The sequence below is a fragment of the Myxocyprinus asiaticus genome, chromosome 21 (genome assembly GCF_019703515.2).
Source record: "Myxocyprinus asiaticus isolate MX2 ecotype Aquarium Trade chromosome 21, UBuf_Myxa_2, whole genome shotgun sequence".
Classification (NCBI taxonomy): Eukaryota; Metazoa; Chordata; class Actinopteri; order Cypriniformes; family Catostomidae; genus Myxocyprinus; species Myxocyprinus asiaticus.
Window position 1 is genome coordinate 8461581 of NC_059364.1, and position 20780 is coordinate 8482360.

The window sequence follows — 20780 nt, forward strand, 5'->3', positions numbered from 1 at the left end:
AAAAGTCAATTTTGTGAAGTACCCCACTTTATTCGCGTTCACTGCGCAAATATAGCGCTTCGTTAAACACTTTGGACTCTCTGCTTGGCCTTGAAGACGCTTATAGATCTCTAAATTATGAGCAAATAACAACAGGCTAATATAACTAAAACAATCAAACATGAGCGCCTCAAACACCTTCAGTAAAGGTAAAGCTGTTTTTAAAGATTAATGTGTTACGTAAATGTGCGAGTGTTTCGTAGAGGTAAAGACGCTGTTTGGTCATGCTCTAGGTGTTCTGTATATGGGCATTGTTCTGCAGGAGTTTTAATAGAAACTAATATAATAAACATAAATATCTCAGATGTGAGTCACAAACATATTTCAGCAGGTTGTTAAATCTAAATGTGGGTCTCTGGATTTCTCTGTGTGTTCACTTTTAGTCCAATACATAAAGAATTAAATAAACTGATATATTACTATTTCACATCAGGTATATATATATATATATATATATATATATATATATATATATATATATATATGTATGATTACTTATGATTTATTTTGACATTTTATGGTTCAAACTGTCGATTTGGCATTGTGATATTGTTGGAGAAAAAAGAGACATGTAGAATCTTTGTATGGTAAAAACATTAATCAGCCACTTTATATTATGATATGATATAGTTATTTATTACAAATGTCAATATATAAAATATTACATTTACATTTATAAGTAAATATAGAATTTATTATTAATTATATTTTTTTATTATTGTATTATATATAATATATATATATATATATATATATATATATATATATATATATACAGCTCTAGAAATAAATTAAGAGACCACTGAAAAATGATCAGTTTCTCTGGATTTACTATTTATACGTATGTGTTTGAGTAAAATGAACATTTTTGTTTTATTCTATAAAGTACTGACAACATTTCTCCCAAATTCCAAATAAAAATATTGTTTTGTTTTTTTTTTTATTTGCAGAAAATGACAACTGGTCAAAATAACAAAAAAGATGCAGCATTTACAGAGCTCAAATAATGAAAAGAAAACAAGTTCATGTTCATTTTCATGACTGCTATGTTGATCGGAACTGCACCCAAGAATTTCACACACCATTGCACTTGTGTATATGGCTGTGTGACTATAAAAGTGATTTGATTTGATTTTTAAACAATACAATGCTTATGTTTTAACTTAGGAAAAGTTCAGAAATTTATATTTGGTGGAATAACCTTGATTTTCAATCACAGCTGTCATGCGTCTTGGCATACTCTACCAGTCTTTCACATTTCTGTTGGGTGACTTTATGCCACTCCTGGCGCAAAAATTCAAGCAGCTCGGCTTTGTTTGATGGCTTGTGGCCATCCATCTTCCTCTTGATCACATTCCAGAGGTGTTCAATGGGGTTCAGGTCTGGAGATTGGGCTGGCCATGGCAGGGTCTTGATTCGGTGGTCCTCCACCCACACCTTGATTGACCTGGCTGTGTGGCATGGCGCATTGTCCTGCTGGAAAAACCAATCCTCAGAGTTGGGGAACATTGTCAGAGCAGAAGGAAGCAAGTTTTCTTCCAGGATAACCTTGTACATGGCTTGATTCATGCGTCCTTCACAAAGGCGAATCTGCCCAATTCCAGCCTTACTGAAGCACCCCCAGATCATCACTGATCCTAAACGCATACCTATAAATAGTAAATCCAGAGAAACTGATAATTTTGCAGTGGTTTCTTTATTTTTTCCAGAGCTATATATATATATATATACACAGTTGTGCTCAAAAGTTTGCATACCCTGGCAGAAATTGTGAAATTTTGGCATTGATTTTGAAAATATGACTGATCATGCAAAACAAAACTGTCTTTTATTTAAGGATATTGATCATAGGAAGCCATTTATTATCACATAGTTGTTTGGCTCCTTTTTAAATCATAATGATAACAGAAATCACCCAAATGGCCCTGATCAAAAGTTTACATACCCTTGAATGTTTGGCCTTGTTACAGACACATAAGGTGACACACACAGGTTTAAATGGCAATTAAAGGTTAATTTCCCACACCTGTGGCTTTTTAAATTGCAATTAGTGTCTGTGTATAAATAGTCAATGAGTTCGTTAGCTCTCACATGGATGCACTGAGCGGGCTAGATACTGAGCCATGGGGAGCAGAAAAGAACTGTCAAAAGACCTGCGTAACAAGGTAATGGATCTTTATAAAGATGGAAAAGGATATAAAAAGATATCCAAAGCCTTGAAAATGCCAGTCAGTACTGTTCAATCACTTATTAAGAAGTGAAAAATTCAGGGATCTCTTGACACCAAGCCAAGGTCATGTAGACCAAGAAAGATTTCAGCCACAACTGCCAGAAGAATTGTTCAGGATACAAAGAAAAACCCACAGGTAACCACAGGAGAAATACAGACTGCTCTGGAAAAAGACAGTTTGGTTGTTTCAAGGAGCACAATACGACGATACTTGAACAAAAATAAGCTGCATGGTCGAGTTGCCAGAAAGAAGCCTTTACTGCGCCAATGCCACAGAAAAGCCCGACAACACCTTGATACGCCTCACAGCTTCTGGCACACTGTAATTTGGAGTGACGAGACCAAAATAGAGCTTTATGGTCACAACCATAAGCGCTATGTTTGGAGAGGGGTCAACAAGGCCTATAGTGAAAAGAATACTATCCCCACTGTGAAGCATGGTGGTGGCTCACTGATGTTTTGGGGGTGTGTGAGCTCTAAAGGCACGGGGAATCTTGTGAAAATTGATAGCAAGATGAATGCAGCATGTTATCAGAAAATACTGGCAGAAAATTTGCATTCTTCTGCACGAAATCTGCGCATGGGACGCTCTTGGACTTTCCAGTACGACAATGACCTTAAGCACAAGGCCAAGTTGACCCTCCAGTGGTTACAGCAGAAAAAGTTGAAGGTTCTGGAGTGGCCATCACAGTCTCCTGACCTTAATATCATCGAGCCACTCTGGGGAGATCTCAAACATGCGGTTCATGCATGACGATCAAAGACTTTGCATGACCTGGAGGCATTTTGCCAAGACGAATGGGCAGCTATACCACCTGCAAGAATTTGGGGCCTCATAGACAACTATTACAAAAGACTGCATGCTATCATTGATGCTAAAAGGGGCAATACACATTATTAAGAACTAAGGGTATGCAGACTTTTGAACAGGGGTTGCCATATTTTGTTATATGATTGTGCCATTCTTTTATAACCTACAGTTGAATATGAATCCCATAAGAAATAAAAGAAATGTGTTTTGCCTGCTTACTCATGTTTTCTTTAGCAATAGTACATATATTACCAATTCTCCAAGGGTATGCAAACTTTTGAGCACAACTGATATATATATATATATATATATATATATTAGTAGAATGTTTGGTTGGTACGATCTGTTCTGTTCCCCTCCAGCTGAGCTCGTCACTGCAATCTCTGTGTCATTTGGAGCTGCTGCAGTGGGAGTTCTCATCTACAAAACATTTTGCAACAAAGACAAATGTGTGAAGCCAAAGGTGAACCTTGATCTTCAGAAAGACAACCCCAAAGTGGTGCATGCATTTGATATTGAGGACCTGGGCGACAAAGCCGTATACTGTAGATGCTGGAGATCCAAAAAGGTGAGAGAAACACATCTCAGAAACGAATTCAGTGCATCTTGCAATGCGTCACTATTACAGTGATCATTAAGACGACAAACAACCAGCGTTTGTTTAACCCTAAAACATAAAAACTCAAAATATAGAATCCTTTCTATAAGAAATGTGGGTATTTGTTCATTAGCTGCTCATTTAGGTTTGTGTCCAAAGCAAGTTAAAACTAAAGTAATGTGCAGGAACAGTGCTGGAGAATTTTGGGTTAGAAATCTGGCTCCAATCTGTAATTAACCTTCATGAAATCAGGAGAATGGTTTATTATGTACAAATAATGTAATTAAAGGACTATTCCAGGTTCAATACAAGTTAAGCTCAATCGACAGCATTTGTAGCATTATGTTGATTACCACAAAAAATAATTTCGACTCATCTGTCCATCTGCTTTTCTGCAAAAATCAAGGTTACAGTGAGCCACTTACAATGGAAGTGAATTGGGCCAATTTTTGGAAGGTTTAAAGGCAGATATGTGAAGCTCATAATTTTACAAAAGCACTTACATTTATTCTTCTGTTAAAATTGTAATTTTTACAGTCATTTTAGGGTTTAGGGCATTACATCGTCATGGCAACTAAGTTGTCAAACTGACTATAACTTTGCACAGAAAAGATTAGTAAGCGATTTAATCACACTAAAATCATGCCAACATGCATATTATTTACGTCTTGTGGCTGTACTTTTGAAATGGTGAGTATTTTAATGTTTATGGATTGGCCCCATTCACTTCCATTGTAAGTGCCTCACTGTAACCCAGATTTTTACTTTTTTTAAAGAAAAGGAGTGATCAGTCAATTTATTTGTGGTACTCAACATTATGCCACAAATTCTACCGAGCTTGGAACCGGGAATATTCCTTTAAACCAATTACTCTAATTTTTGTCTTAATTTTGAACAGTATATTATATGCTTCATCATTTAAAACATTTAAAAAATATTTTATGTGAAATCTTTTGCTTGATCTTTCTTTTAAATAAATGCCATCTGGTCTGATATTTTGGTATGCAATGACATTCATGCATTTTTTTTATGTGTGGCCCCTTAAATTGTATTTTTCTCAGTATCATGTTATTCTGTAGAATACAGCATTAGGCACTGTGAACGTTGTCTCTGTTTTCTTTCTTACAGTTTCCATACTGTGATGGCGCACATGCGAAACACAATCAGGAAACTGGAGACAACGTTGGTCCTCTGATCATAAAACGCAAGGAGGCCTAAGGCATTCCCACCGCTCACAACAGTCCATTCTCAGTTATAGAGATTAGTGTGTCTTCGCTTATTTGTGTGGTCAGGGTTGATGATATTAAATGTGTTAATTATGTTATCCTGTGTGTGTGAGTTTGATCATACGTATATGCTTAACTGGTTCCAGTGATCTGTTCTCAAACCAGAAGTATAACATGGGTCTTGGTACTTTGATCAATTTTGATCTTTGAATTAAGCATCTGGGGATAATTGTTGAGGTATACATATATTTTTTCTCCTTTATCTACTTGAACTTCATAGGGTGACTGATGTGTACTGGTTTATCCAAATGTTCTGCTGAATATGATGTGATATATGTCTGCTTAAACACTGGTGGAAGTCACTGTAGCTACAGTAGCTGAAATCTTGTACTCCTTGGAGGACTGGAAACACATTAGTGGAGGTTTGAACTGAGTTTTGTGTTTTAAGAGATAAATGTCAAACCTGAATGAAAACCAAACGGCCACCTTCTCATTTGGCTTTGCTTGTATTGCCTATTAAACTTCACATGTGACCTTATCTCTCAATTATGTATTTAAAGATAAAAGTGGCATTTTCTTCTAATCAATATTTTTGAACCATAGTCACTAAATATTAAAGGTACCATTTTATGGTATTTAAAATCTAATTTGGTGAGATGAGACTTATTTATTCACCCTAATTGTACTTTACCCTCTGTCATTCAGAAATGTGTGCTTGTGGAATAGCTCTATATATTTGCTGATGTGAGGAAATGTATTTCTATAGCCAGACAAAAAAGCTTACATGGAGCAAAATCAGGTTTTTGAGCACCTTTTCTGTTTAATGATTGTATTTCTCTCTCTCTCTCACTCTCTCTCAGAAAAGTACACTGTACGTAGGGTTTGATATTAAATAAACATTGTCAAACAGATGATGAAGAGCTGCTGCGCAGTTTTGTGAGATGTTGAAAGGCACAGGTGCAACCCGGTTCAACATGATGTAACTAAGGGTGCAAAAACTATTTAAAAAATACACAAAATTCAAATACTTTACAATTTCACAGTCCAAATTGTTGGAATAAAATGACATTTTTGCCATGCTATCGTCGACTTAAACATCGATTTAGCTTGCGGGCTTGAGTGAGGGGCTGTTCACCCCTAAGACTTTTTTGCGTTGTGTTTTTTGTTTATCAGTGTAAACATGCGTCCCCCCTGCAAGTACGCGTTTGGTCTGAACGTGCCCTTATTGGATAGTTCACCCAAAAATGAAAATTCTCTCATCATTTACTCACCCTCATGCCATCCCTGATGTGTATGACTTTCTTTCTTCTGCAGAACACAAACGAAGATTTTTAGAAGAATGTTTCAGCTCTGTAGGTCCATACAATGCAAGTGAATGGTGACCAGAACTTTGAAGCTCCAAAAAACACATAAAGGCAGCATAAAATTAATCCATATGACTCCAGTCATTTAGTCCATATCTTCAGAATATGATATGTGTGGGTGAAAAACAGATCAATATTTAAGTCTTTGTTTACTATAAATCTCCACTTTCACTTCCACATTCTTCTTTTATTTTTGCCGATTCACATCTCCTGGCCTTAAAAATTGATCGGTTTCTCACACACCTATTATATTGCTTCTGAAGTTATAGATTTAACCACTGGAGTCGTATGGATTACTTTTATGCTGCCTTTATGTGCTCTTTGGAGCTTCAAAGCAAGGACGTAGGTTTGGTTTGAACGTTGGTACAGATACAGTGCAAGTAGGACATTATTCAAAATGTTAAGATATTAAGAATGCGATAGTGTCTATAGGCACAATATTTCCTCATATAACAAGTCTCGTTTTCTATTCCTCTGTCCCACAATAAGTAATAGCTTGTTTTTTTACTAGCACTAATTTGATAACAAATGTTTTATATTATTTCCTGTATTTTCCTGTAGTTCTTTAAAAAACAAAACAAAACAAAACACCTTTCCATGTGTACTGCTCTAAGTTATGTGAGACTTGTATTACAGCTCTTATTATATTGTTGCCCCATTTGTAAGTCGCTTTGGATAAAAGCGTCTGCTAAATGAATAAATGTAAATGTTATAGACAAAGAATTATTTTTCTGTCTACCCCAATGTTCTTCTCCAATATGCAAAATAAAGCATGTATTGGCTAAATGCTATACATTGTGTGCAGAAAATATGAAATTTTAGTTAAAATATTACAAATACTCACAAAACTCAGGACGTGTTTTGATTAAGAATTAGATAGGAAATATTTTTACATGAAAAGTATGCTTGTTTAAATCTATTATCTTAAATGATTGGGCCTAAGATACAAATAGAAATCCATTATTTTAAATGATTGGGCCTAAAATACAAATAGAAATCTGCCCGTGTAATCTTCAAATAATGATTAAAAAAAGGCCCTTATACAGTAATCACAAACGACTGTGATTGGTGCATCCTGAACAACGCAGAGAAAAGTAACAGGTGCCACATGACAATGCCTGTTCTGCGCCGCTTCAGAATAGGTCTGACAATAATTTACACATGAATAATGATGCTGAGAATTTTTAAGTATCAATAAAATGAAAATAAACACATAAAGTTAAAGAATTTTCTCAGTGGCAAAATTGTCCAAATGTTAATCTGGACATTTTAGATTTTCTGAAAGTTGATAGGAACATGTCCCTATTATCCCTACCTAAATTTACGCTTATGTTTCAAAGTTCTGCTTACAATTTACTTGCATTGAATTGACCTACATAGCTGAGATATTCTTCTAAAAATCTTCATTTGTGTTCTACAGAAGAAAGAATTAATATGGCACAAGGGTGAGTAAATTATGTGAGAATTAACATTTTTGGTTGAACTATCCCTAAGCTACCAAAATAATAGTAGCTAAAATAATAAAAGTAATCTAAACGAAGCAAATAGAATAGAACCTAATAGACCTTATTCACAGTAGCGCAATCTTTGATTTTTGATGGGAATGAAAACAAGGCTGTAAGGGATAGACTTAAACTATGATCGTTTCTTGTGATGGTTATTAATGTTAAGACAAAGTTATGTTGTCAGCTTCCCAACCAGTTTATAATAAGAACAAGATAAAGAGAGAGAGAGCGAGAGAGAGAGTACATGAACACATTTGTAAATGTTCAACAATTAATATATTTTAAGGACAAATGTTCATGAGTAATTGTAATTTTTTTGGGTACAAAATAAATAAATCATGGTTTGCTGTGCTGTACTGCAATTGGATTCTGTTTTTTACAGGTAGAAAATGAATTTTGTTTAAATTGAAACTGAATTCTCAATTGAAAAACAGTACTTTTACTGTAATTGAAAAACAGTACTAATACTGTAAATGAAAATATGGTAATAATACTGTAAATAAGAATACAGTAATAATACTGTTAATGAAAATATGGCAATACTGTAAATTAAAATACAGTAATAATACTACAAATGGAAATACAGTAATAATACTATAAAAGAAAATACAGTAATAATACAGTAGGCCTAAATGAAAATAAAGTAATAATACTGTAAACACTTTTACAGTAACATATTGGCATCCAACTACCAGTAAGTTACTGTAAAATTTACAGCAACCTTTTTACAGTGTACAATTTCTTCAATGACATGCACTGTATAAAGCTATCAAAAAACGTTTGGAATTTTTTGGAAAGATAATTTTTCAATGTTTCGTCAACGGAACAATCCAAAAACACATTAAACAACTGTACAACCCATTGAAGAGACTGTGCATCTCTCCCTCACAGCCTCGTTGTCATTACCGTCAAAAATCAAAGATGGCGTTGCCGTGGATAAGATCTACAGAATAATGGTGGGGTCTCAAAATGCGTTTTGACAGGTAGGTTGGACTGTTTTAACTAAATAGCCTACAACTTAAAAACGCAACTCTCATGGCGCGAGACAAAAAAACAAAAACAAGACGTGTCACAACCATGGAGCTCTAAATTACGTCCAAAGACGCCAGTCGGACTCACGTGTACACTGACGGAACGTAAGAACGTGTCTTGTGTGAACACTCCCTTTGATTAGAGGACTGCGCGCTGACGTCACGGCTCCATTCAGAACTCTAAAGACGCGTTCTGTGCCAACGTTTTAGAGAAAGCCACAGTATATTGCGCTCATTTACGCACGCAGTGATAAATAAGCGCCAAATTAAAGGGCTCCAAATGGTGGCTCTGATCTGATAGCACAGAGATTCTTAGTTTTACATGAACATGTTTGTCTTCCTGTTAAATGACTTCAGATCCTCTGGCCACTCATTAACTCTCGCCTTTCAAACTTGGATAATCCGATGCTGAACAAGTTGGCGGTGGTCAGATCATGGATTCACCATCTCTAATGCTGGAAAAAGTGGAAAGAATAAATATAGAATATGTTTGGAATAAAGGGAACGGGGCTGTAGAGCACGGGATGATAAATGGATGTGTGCCGTTCTCTCATCAGGTGGCGGGACATAAACGCGGGATCAATAACACTGGTCAGTTTATAGACTTTTTATTTATTGTGTTCTTAAAATGTGTCATAATGTTTCGGATCATTTCTTGTTCGGAAAACAACAAATCAAACGAATAACAAATCAGACACTTAAAACACATAAAATAAAAAATAAAAGAAAAGAAAAGAAAAAAAAAGAAATTAGAAAACAAAAACTTAATCAAAACTGAAAATTAAATTATTAGAACTGGTTTAAACTAGGCATATTCCGAGTTCAATACTAGTTAAGCTTAATTGGCAGCATTTATGGCATAATGCTGATTTACCAAAAATAAATAAATAAATTATATATATATACTGTATATATATATATATATATATATATATATATATATATATATATATATATATATATACTGTATATATATATATATATATATATATATATATATATATATATATATTTGGACTTGTCCCTCCTTTTTTAAAACAGAAATCTGGGTTACAGTGAGGCACTTACACTGAAAGTGAATGGGGCAAATCTCTAAAGGTTAAAATACTCACTGTATATAAGACATAAACAATATGTGTGTTAACATGATTGTAGTGTGATAAAATCGCTTACTACAATTTTTCTGTTTAAAGTTACAGGCATAACCAGTTTTACAACTTGTTGTCATGACTAAACAAATTGGCCTCTTTCCCTTCCATTGTAAGTGCCTCACTGTAACCTCACCTTTTTTTAAGAAAATGAGATAAGAGTTAAAATTATTTATTTATTTATTTATTTATTTGTGGTAATCAACATTATGCCACAAATGCTGTCGATTGAGCTCATCTTGGTTTAAACCCGGAATACTTGTTAGTGAAGGACATAGGTTTATCGTAGGTTGGATTAGATTAGGATGAACAAATGTGGTTAATTTATTTTTTTTTTTTTTATAGAGGATTACTATTGGAACAGTTTGGATCTTAAAATGATCATAATGGAATTAAATAAGATTCTACTGGATAAACTGAAATTCCTGCAGTTGTTTTCTTTTTTCTTATATGATTCTTATGAGTCCTATTTGATACTGTGTCTATTGTACAGTATATGAGAAAATTCCCATTTGGATCCTTTAGGACTGGTTACTAAATAGCCTAATGATTCCAATGGAGATCCTGTGTTTTAGATATTTTGACATGGGTAAATTCAGTTTAAACTTTGACACTCTTGGAATAATTTGCACAGGTTTTCCTCTAGGCTTCCTGGGCAAAATGTTTCTGATTGAGACTAAAATTGAGTTAAAATTATTCAGTACTTAATTAAAAAGTCACTGGATTTGTTGTCACTCTTGTTTAATGTGAAATCACGATGTCTTTGATGAAAAGAAACAATCACGCTGCCCAGCAGTCAGATGAAATCATTTCCTCCGCTGTAGTAACTCTCATGTGTCAGTTGTGATTCTGTCATGGGGATTTACTGATGAATGAGAGCGCACTGAGAGCTGTTATCTGATGGACTGTGTGGACTGTCAGATTGTGAGTGGTCAGCACTTTTTTTTTTTTTCTTGTGTTAAAGCAGCAGAGTCATGATCTTATGTTAGAGTGGAAGATATCAAGATTGCACAGCTTAAAAGCTGCAAACCCTACAATGCTCATCAAATATCATTAGGCTGGAATCTCAGATTGATTGAATAGTCATCTTAGATATAATTTAAAGGGGTCAAATCATGAGGAATCATATTTTTCCCTTCTTTTCAGTTCATTTTAATATGAAACCATATTTAAATAATTTTTTAATTAAAAGTTCTTCTGCACCATCAACATTTGATATTTCTACTTTAATGTGATTCTACTTAAAGTGACACTCATGAGTTTATGTAGCTTTATTTTCTCCAAAGTCTTTCAGATGTTTTCCTGTCACACTCAACAAAATAGTTATGAGTTGAATATAATGAAGAAATGTTAGCAGGTTCTCAGTCGTTGCTTCACTATACTGACACAGGTGTTCTGCAGCATCCTGATGGCACAATACTCAAACAGCTACAGCCTCCTCCGAGAGGCCCACGAGAGATGCTATTCTACAAGCAGGTAAATAAACTGATTCTGCTGTAGACATGCACATGTTCAGATGTGAGATCCCACATGCATTCTTATCATCTTGTTGCTAAATTACTTTTTTGGGGGTAATGCAATAATGCAACTTACTTTTAACAATACTATTCTCCAACACTGCTTCTAAGACATCAATTTCATAATAATTCACAGTAAACATCCACTGCTTTAAATAGAGACTGTGCAGTTTTTGATAGGCTGCTAGTGGGGGTCAGAATGAATTGAAAGAGTAGAAGTCTGGAATCTCTGGTAACTATAAATGTGGTCCAGAACTTATCTGGATCCAAAGCTACTTGGTACATGTTACTGTTTTCTGCAGGTATATGCTAAAGACTGCACAGATAAGAGGCTAATGGACCTGCAACAACATATACCAAAGTTCTATGGCACATGGGCACCAAGGGAGTCGCCAAACGGTGAGATAAAACAGCAATGTCCAATGGGTTTGTTAACAGTGTTGGGTGTAATCGGATTACAAAGTCTAATCTAATTACTTTTAAAGTAATAAAAGTAATTTAATACATTACATTTTAAATTCTTGTAATCACATTACAGTTATTACATTAGTGGGGTTACACATATTCTAAAATAATACTATTTATGCAGAATGCATTTAAAACATGAACTATGTTCATATGCATGTCTGTTTGTGTTTCTGTGAGGTTGTGCGCCCCCTAGCAAGTCATTGTAAGGAAGAAAAATGTGGCGCTGAGTTTATGGCTTGTGTGCGACAAGGAACAAGAAGTAAATATAGACAATATTTTAAATTTTGAATTAACTAAAAAGTAAAGTAATTAGTAATGTGATTACTTTTACAAATAAGTAATCAGTAAAGTAATTTGATTACATTTTTTAAAGAAAAGTCATTAGTAATTTGTATTGGATCACTTTTTGTGTAACTTACCCAACACTTATTGTTACATTCACTACTGAATTTCAGACCAATTTAAATATTACTGTCCGTAGCCCATTTCATTTTTGTACTCTAATATATTTACGAGTAAGACGTGATATTTAAAGAAAAAATGTAGGGCAGACTTGATTTTATCCATTTGAAAAGTGGGCATTACAAACCAGGACATAGGTTGGAGGGGAGGGGCTTCATGACTGAGAGGGATTCGTGATGTCATCCAAAAAGAAACAACATTTCAAGGGCGGAGCAAGTTTTTTCATTGAAATGTTTAATTTTTAAAAAATTGAAAAACGTTTACTTTAACATGCACTAGCAAATTCTTTGCATTAAGGTCAGGAACATGCATTGAGAAACTAAAATGGGTCAATTTTCGTTGAAGTTGACTTGAAACTATAATAATCTGCTGTGTCATTCCTGGTTGAAATCAACAGTCATGTACAATTTTTCCTTCAGAAGTCAGATTTGAATTATTTTCCCTGAAAATCATCTCAAGTTAATGTTATCTATGTTTGTTAATTTTAGTTACTAATTAGATGATAATTGATCAATAGTTTGGTATTTATTATTGGATTTCTTCCAGCAGTGTTACTCTATTCTTTGGGAGTTAAAAGAAAACAGAAACTTATAAAACCTTTCCTATGTTATCATGTTCTTGGCATCAGTTGTGGGTGTTGTCATGTGTCCAAAGTACATGTGCTTGGTGAGTGTGAGATGTTTGTTTGGTCCGTATATAGTGTATGTACAATAAAGGAGTGTTCACTCTATCAATATATTGGACTTTAAACTGCTTTTCCATGTCTCTGTGCATCTTTTTATGTTTGCCAAGCATGGGTATACAATAAAGTACCATGTTTGAATGGTGCAGTTGGCTGACAACACTGAAAAATCACAATGATGTGTTAATGATGTCCTCAAAAACTTACTTTGCTTTATAGACTAATAAACAGGATTATCAAAAAACAGCATCTAATACATGGAATCTAAAGACATCACATGCTCACAAAGTTCATAATAGGCATTTTTTGTATCATTTGTCTCAGAGCTGTCTTTTCATTGTCTCATGAGTCTCAGAGCTGTGTCTTTATGTCTCATATGTCTCAGAAATGTGTCTCCTATCTGTCTCGTATTTCTCAGAACAGTATCTGAAGCTGGAGGACGTGACACAGAGGTTTTTACGGCCCTGCATCATGGATGTGAAGATTGGCAGGAGAAGTTACGACCCTTTTGCATCACAAGAGAAACGTGAACAGCAGATTGGGAAGTATCCTCTAATGGAAGAGATCGGCTTCCTATTACTGGGCATGAGGGTGAGACAGACAGTTGCACCATAATGTGTGTGTGTGTTTGTGCCTGAGTCTTCATCAGCTCAGTGTATTTATGAACTTTCCTAATCCTCTTTATTTCTCCTCTTTCTCCACATTCTTTTATTCCCAGTCCTGCATGCTTTTTTCTCTCTGCATTCTCTTCTCAGTAAATGATTTCATTGTTATGAGATGTGATGGTTCATAAACACAATATGAAGCTTCAGATCACCTGAGTGAGGTTTCTGAAGGTCCAGTTTCAGTGCTGCAAAAAAGAAATTCCCATCTGTCCTCCCATTAAGGCATGATCAATTTTCAGATCTTATCCACACACTCTGTTAATTACCTCGGAGGAATTTTGATAAGATATCTGATGATAAGATTGTAGTGAAACCAGTGGTCAGTTCCCGGCTCTGCTTTGGTTTCTGCACCCAACAGTTTTTCTCACTGTGTTGCAATTATGCAGGTAAACAAGGTCAAACTCAAATTAAGACTATTTGCCTCTGTAATCTCACGTTTGAATCACCGATTCATTTACATGCACACCATTATGCTGATACTACCAAAAAGCAGCTTATTCAACCGTGTTTACATGAGTTTTTAAATCATCTGATTGTTGTCTGCTTGCTTGCTTTTGTAGCCTTGTGTGTGTTTGGTTACATTAGGATTTTTTGACAGTTGGAGTTTGAATAGTTTTGGCCTTGGAGATATATATATATATATATTGTTCTGTATATATATTAGTGGTTTGGCTCATTTGAAAATTCTGTCTATGTAAGTCTTTTGGATTTTTTAATGCCCTCTAAGGGAAAACCGCAACACCCTGTCTACACTGGGCGGGTCCATTGACATGACACAACGGCTTGAGACTGACTACACTGAACGCGTCGATACGAACATTCTAAACCGTTTATTTGTGTTGTTGGCAGTAGTAGCACCAGCACATGCAGCGCAAAATGGAACTCGACATCTGTTTACTGTCAGCGTGATGGACGCACTGCAACGGATTCTTCCAGTGTAGACAGTATCATTGATTATAATGGGGTTCAACTGCTTTTGATGTGATGTGCCACTCGCTTCCGGTGAAGACAGGGTGTTGATCACTTAGAAAAGTCATAGTACTGTAAGTCAGAACAGTCTGAAGTTCTGTGCCTTGTTCTGTGCTAAGCTAGGTAGCTTAAAAGCTCTTAGAGGAGTTACAATTGATCATTTTAGTCTTGGATAAGGGTTTTTGGAAAAACATCTGGCCTTTGCAGTCTTGAAGCATGATCATGATTTCCAAGCTTGATTACACTTCCTAGTGCTTGCTAGATGGCGCTAGGAAATGTAATAGAGCTTGAAATCATGATCACCAAGCAGACTCATGTCAAGATTTATAGTGGAAAAAGGAGTTACATTTTGGTCTGTTTGGTCACCCAAAACTGATTGGATCGCTTCTGAAGACATGGATTAAACCCCTGGAATCTTATGGATTACTTTTACGCTGCTTTTATGTGCTTTTTGGAGCTTCAAAGTTTTGGTCACCATTCATTTGCATTGTATGGACCTACAGAGCTGAGATATTCTTCTAAAAATCTTTGATTATGTGCTCAGAAAAAACAAAGTCATACCCATCTGGGATGGCATGAGGGTGAGTAAATGATAAGTGAACTTTCATTTTTGGGTAGAACTAGTCCTTTAATGATTAATGTGGCACCTACTGAAACTTCTGTGAAGACAGCAGCTGACAAATGTGAGTTGAATGCTTTGCCATCACCACATGCTGTGTAAATATAAGTGTTATTTGAAATATGAGTGTTGGATTGAGTTTGGCTAACACGCTAAACCTACCGACAACAGACCGTGTGTTTGAAACGTCACTTTGATCAATTGAAAGACTGTTAATGTTCCATTTGGGACACCGTGTTTGAAAATTCATACACTAGATGGCCGAGTGTATAGTATATAGCAGGGGTATTCAATTAAAGTTCCAGGAGGTCCGTTCTCTACATTTCCTTCCCAGCAAATGTCTGGATAATAATACGTAGCTTACATGGTGTCAGTAGTCATATGGCTATGAAACTATATAATATATATTTTTGAATAGTTTTTATAACTTGCCACATTGGCAGCAATAGTACTTAGTAAAAAAAATTACAAATAAATCCTAAACAGTCAAAATAGTCTCTTAAAAACTGGGCAGGGATGAGGACATTGGGGGCCCAGAGACAGCCAAAGTAGTGGGGTCTGAAGGATCTTCTACCAAAAGATTAAAATATAAGATTTCATCAGTCGAGGGCATTTGGACATGAATATTAAAAGATAATATAAACAGTTTGTTTTGAAGCTGAATGACAGCAGTCCAGTTAGAGTACCTTGAGCAGTGGTGAGTACCTACCGACAGTGGTACGAGGAGGGACAAACCACAAACCGGCGACAGGGTGTTGGGCGCCCAAGGCTCATCGATGCGCGAGGCAACAAAGGCTATCCCATCTGGTCCGAACCGACAGAAGGTATACTGTGGCACAAGTCACAATTCTTCTTCACAAATATCTTCAGGGGTCTTGTAGAGTCCATGCCTCGGCGGGTCGGTGCTGCTTTGGCGACACGTGGAGGACCAAAAGCATATTAGGCAGATGGTCATAATGTTTTGGCTCATCAGTGTGTATTGAAAGTGTATATATGTCATTGATTGTTTTAGCATCTTATGAAATGTATTTTAGGTTGTGATATTTATTATTGAAGGTTTTTGTAGCTTATATTTCATGAGCTTCTTTGTTTAGAGTTTCCTTCCTCCAAACCCCTCAGTAAATCATCTTCTGTTTCAGCACTCTGCTGGCACTTGTTATTTCTCAACTTATTATTTTCTGTGTCTCTAGGCTGAGACATTTTTTTTTTTGCTATCTGTTGTCAGCCCAACCCCCCCCCCCCCCCCCCCGCTGTGCTTGCCATGTTATTTCACTTTGTTTAATTAAAAAAATATATTATTATTATTATTATTATTTCTTTTTTTTTTTGTAGTGTGGCTGTAAGAGGGTAAAAATCCATGCAGTGGGAATAGCTCTGTCTCTCGGTTCCTGTTTTTGTTCATGGTGATGTCTTTCCTCTTTTCTTCTCTCTCATCTTCTCATTTTAGGTGTACCAGATCAACTCAGACAGTTACATCACCCATGACCAGTCATATGGACGCAGTCTTGGAAAGGACACCGTTAAAAATGGTGCAGCTCCACTTTCATAGCTGACTTGTGTGGACTGGTGGAGTTTTAAAATTGTGATTTCCAGGCCTGGAAAAGTCATGGAAATTTGTAAAATAATATCAAGGTTATGGAAATTTCTTAAATAAATATAATGTTTTACAGACTGGTCACACTGAATTCGGCAACAGTAGATGTAAATTTTTGCTGCTGAAATGGTCTGGGCTTACAGAAATCAGAATCACTGCCCTCCAGTGGCCGAAGCCGGAAGTGTCGTTGAACGTATGGGCACTTGTGAGCTCCCTGTTTTCTTATGAAATGTCCACAGAGTGGCGCCAAAAGCTTGTTGCATTTTAAGTTGTAAATTATGTAATACAGGCAACAAAAATGCATCTTTTATTAACTCTGCCCCCTAACCCAAACACTAACCCTAAACCTAACCGTCAGTGGAGTAAACATGTAATTTTAGAGCTAAAATGCAACCTCCAAATCACGCTCACCATGGTTTATGTGAAAGCGATGTGTTCAAGCTGGAAATGATGCAAAAATGTCTGATTCGGCTTACTTCAGAGTACATGAACTTTTGGAAGAAACATGTTGATGTCCCATGTGATTTTGTTGTGTTTTATAGTTATGCTCAGCGCTGAAATATTTAATCAGAGTAGTGTTCCAATGGTCATGGGAAACCTGGAACTGTCAAGGAATTTTAGATTTGTGATTTCCAGGCCTGGAAAAATCATGGAAATTAATCTTAATCAACCTTAAAGGGATAGTTCACCCAAAAATGAAAATTCTCTCATCATTTACTCACACTCATGCCGTCCCAGATGTGTATGACTTTCTTCTGCAGAACACAAATGAAGATTTTTAGAAGAATATCTCAGCTCTGTAGTTCAATACAATGCAAATGAATAGTGGCCAGAACTTTGAAGGTCCAAAAAGCACATAAAGGTAGCATAAATGTAATCCAAACGACTTCTGTGGTTAAATCCATATTTTCAGAAGCAATATGATTGGTGTGGATGAGAAACAGATCAATATTTAAGTCCTTTTTTACTATAAATCTCCACTTTCACTTCCAAGTATTTCTTTTGTTTTTGGCGATTCACATTCTTCGTGCATATTGCCACCTACCTGGCAGGGAGGAGAATTTAAAGTAAAAAATTGACTTAAATGTTAAAAAAAATAATTTCTCACCCACAAAAAAATGGTTTCTCACCCACACCTATCATATTGCTTCTGAAAATATGTATTTGACCAGTGGAGTTGTATGTTTTATGCTGCCTTATATGTTATTTGGAGCTTCAAAGTTCACCATTCACTTGCATTGAATGAACCTACAGAGATGAGATATTCTTCTAAAAATCTTTGCTTGTGTTCTGCAGAAGAAAGAAAGTCATACACATCTGGGACGGCATGAGGGTGAGTAAATGATGAGAGAATTTTCATTTTTGGTTAACTATCCCTTTAAAGAGTCATGGTAGACTTATGAAAATTTCTATAGTGAATATATTTTTTTGTTATTCTCTGCTCTATAATATTTCATCAGTTAGAAATTGTTCTTTCTGAATTCAAGCTCTATAACATTATGGAAAAATCATAGAAATTAATTTGTCAAAAGGTGCTGTCGGCTAGATGGTCATAATGTTTTGGCTCATCAGTGTGTATTGAAAGTGTATATATGTCATTGATTGATATGCTCTTTGTGAATGCAGTCTCTAATAAATATTTTTTAAAATCCATATCTGGCAATCATAAGCAACTGGAAAAGTCATCAAAGTTAGTCAGTCAAAAAAATCAAGTGGTTACCATTTATCACATAGTAACAAAAATGATGTTGTCTTGATTTTCTGTACAGGCTTGACTCGATTCTTCCATAATGGTCAATGCTTAAGGAAGGACGCAATTTCCCAGAGTATCTTTAAAATCCAACAAATTCTCCACTGGTTTGAGAGCCAAACACAGCTGCATTTCTACGCCAGCTCTCTGCTGTTGGTGTATGAAGGCTCACCTCACACAGTCAATGGAATGAAGCACAAGAGAGCTGAGACTGGAAGACAACTTCTGCAGTCCAACGGTCACTTCCCACATGAGGCTCTGAGTGTTCAGTGCAGTTTAACCCAAGTGGGCAGGAAATGCAGTCAACCAAACTGCAGTGATCTTCCCCACAACCTCCAGCATGACAGGACCATGAACGGAATGTGTGGAGGGAGTGTAGAGGAGGAAGATGAGGAAATTGAAATAGATTATAAGGAAGAGGATGCAGGGGATGTGAAAATGATCGATTTTGCTCATGTGTTTCCTAGCGACAGTGCAGATGAGGGCTACATATATGGACTAAGGAACCTCCTTGCAACCTTAGAACAGATACTAAAGGAATGAGATCAGTGACATCTCTTTCTCTCTTGCTCTGTCTAATCTGATGTGATCAGCCCAGCAATTTCCCAGAGTTAGCATTTTAGACATTAACCTGTTCAGACCCGAATTGTGTTCCAGGGACACATATGCATGGCCATGCTTCATTTCTACTCTAAATGCAGCCATATGACAATCAATGAAGAAAAAAAAAATCTGTTATCAGTTTTAATAGTTATTTCCAATATTATATTTTCACTTGGCAAAATGAGGGCTGAAGGGGATAAACAGGTTAAATGTTGTTTTTTAATTGTTCTTAAAGGAATAGTTTAGCCCAAAATGAAAATTCTCATAATTTTCTCATCATTCCAGATGTGTACTGTATGACTTTCTTCTGCAGAACACAAAAAAGGATTTTTAGAAGAATATTTTAGCTCTGTAGGTCCAAACCATGCAAGTGAATGGTGACCAGAACTTTGAAGCTCCAAAAAGCAATTAAAGGCAGTGTTAAAGTAATCCATATGACTCCAGTGGTTAAATCCATATCTTCAGAAGAGATATGATATGTGTGGGTGAGAAACATCAATATTTAAGTCCTTTTTTACTATCAATCTCCACTTTCACTTTCCCTTTCTTTTGTACTGGACAGGGAGGAGAATTTATAGTAAACTATAGGACTTAAAGGTGCTGTTAGTGATTTTTTTCATGGAAATGTATGCAAAAAACTTTACTTCTCCCTGAAAGATATTAATGAAATAAGTGTCCAGAGATATCTCTGTGACAGCTCAAACAAATATGCGCGTTCTCATAGTATTGTAGTTACAGCGAATTATTGAGGCATATTGCCATTTTTATGCAATGTTGCTCATAACAGTTGTCAGTTGAGGGCGCTATTTTGCTACTTTTTTTTATTATTTTTTTTAACAACAGTTTCTGCTTGTGTCGGTCTCAACAGCACATTTGGTATCTTTGGAGTGCTGCGTTTTGGAAAAGGGGGGCGTAGCTAATCCAACAACTCAATTAGTAGAAAATCGCTTACAGCATCTTTAAATATTAATCTTTTTCTCACACACACCTATCAAATCGCTTCTGAAGATATAGATTTAACCACTGGAGTTATATGGATTACTTTTATGCTGCCTTTGTGTGCTTTTTGAAGCTTCAAAGTTTTGGCCACCATTCACTTCACTGTATTGACCTGCAGAGCTGCGATATTCTTCTGAAAATTTATTTTCTTTGTTTGTGTTAAGCAGAAGAAAGAAAATCATTCACATCTGGGATGGTATGAGGGTTTTCTTTTTTGGTTAACTATCCATTTAATCCAGTGCAACATAATCTCACACACATGCACAGACCTAACTGATGTCTTAAATTGAATAGTAGAATGTGTTTGGACTTTTAAAGCAGTTTTATCAGTGCTGTCAGAACACACTTACTATGCAAGTACTGACTTCTCATGACTTAACTATTGATGAAGACATGATGTCTGTCTTCTAAAACAGCTAATATAATGCACTTTTGATTTTAAAATAAATTCCAAATGAGAATTTATCTTAATTTAACAATGAAATGTGTAATTCCTGTTT

At 35.7% G+C, this 20780-nt stretch overlaps 2 protein-coding genes across 3 annotated transcripts; both read left to right on the forward strand.

Moving 5' to 3' along the window:
* Positions 1-39: 39 nt before the first annotated feature.
* On the forward strand, positions 40-5815 carry cisd1 (CDGSH iron sulfur domain 1). Its single transcript, XM_051647722.1, has 3 exons — positions 40-188; positions 3443-3648; positions 4807-5815. Exons 1-3 carry the CDS (start codon positions 161-163, stop codon positions 4894-4896), a joined length of 324 nt encoding a protein of 107 aa, XP_051503682.1. The 5' UTR covers positions 40-160; the 3' UTR covers positions 4897-5815.
* A 3243-nt stretch (positions 5816-9058) lies between these two features.
* Positions 9059-19665, forward strand: LOC127411873 (inositol polyphosphate multikinase-like). Of its 2 annotated transcripts, XM_051647716.1 has the most exons (6): positions 9059-9395; positions 11343-11428; positions 11772-11868; positions 13500-13672; positions 16782-16863; positions 18698-19665. In XM_051647716.1, exons 1-6 carry the CDS (start codon positions 9239-9241, stop codon positions 19219-19221), a joined length of 1119 nt encoding a protein of 372 aa, XP_051503676.1. In that variant the 5' UTR covers positions 9059-9238; the 3' UTR covers positions 19222-19665. The 2 variants fall into 2 exon arrangements, with proteins under 2 accessions (XP_051503676.1, XP_051503677.1); XM_051647717.1 differs by lacking the exons at positions 9059-9395; positions 11343-11428; positions 11772-11868 and adding an exon at positions 12050-12196.
* The last annotated feature ends 1115 nt before the right edge of the window (positions 19666-20780 follow it).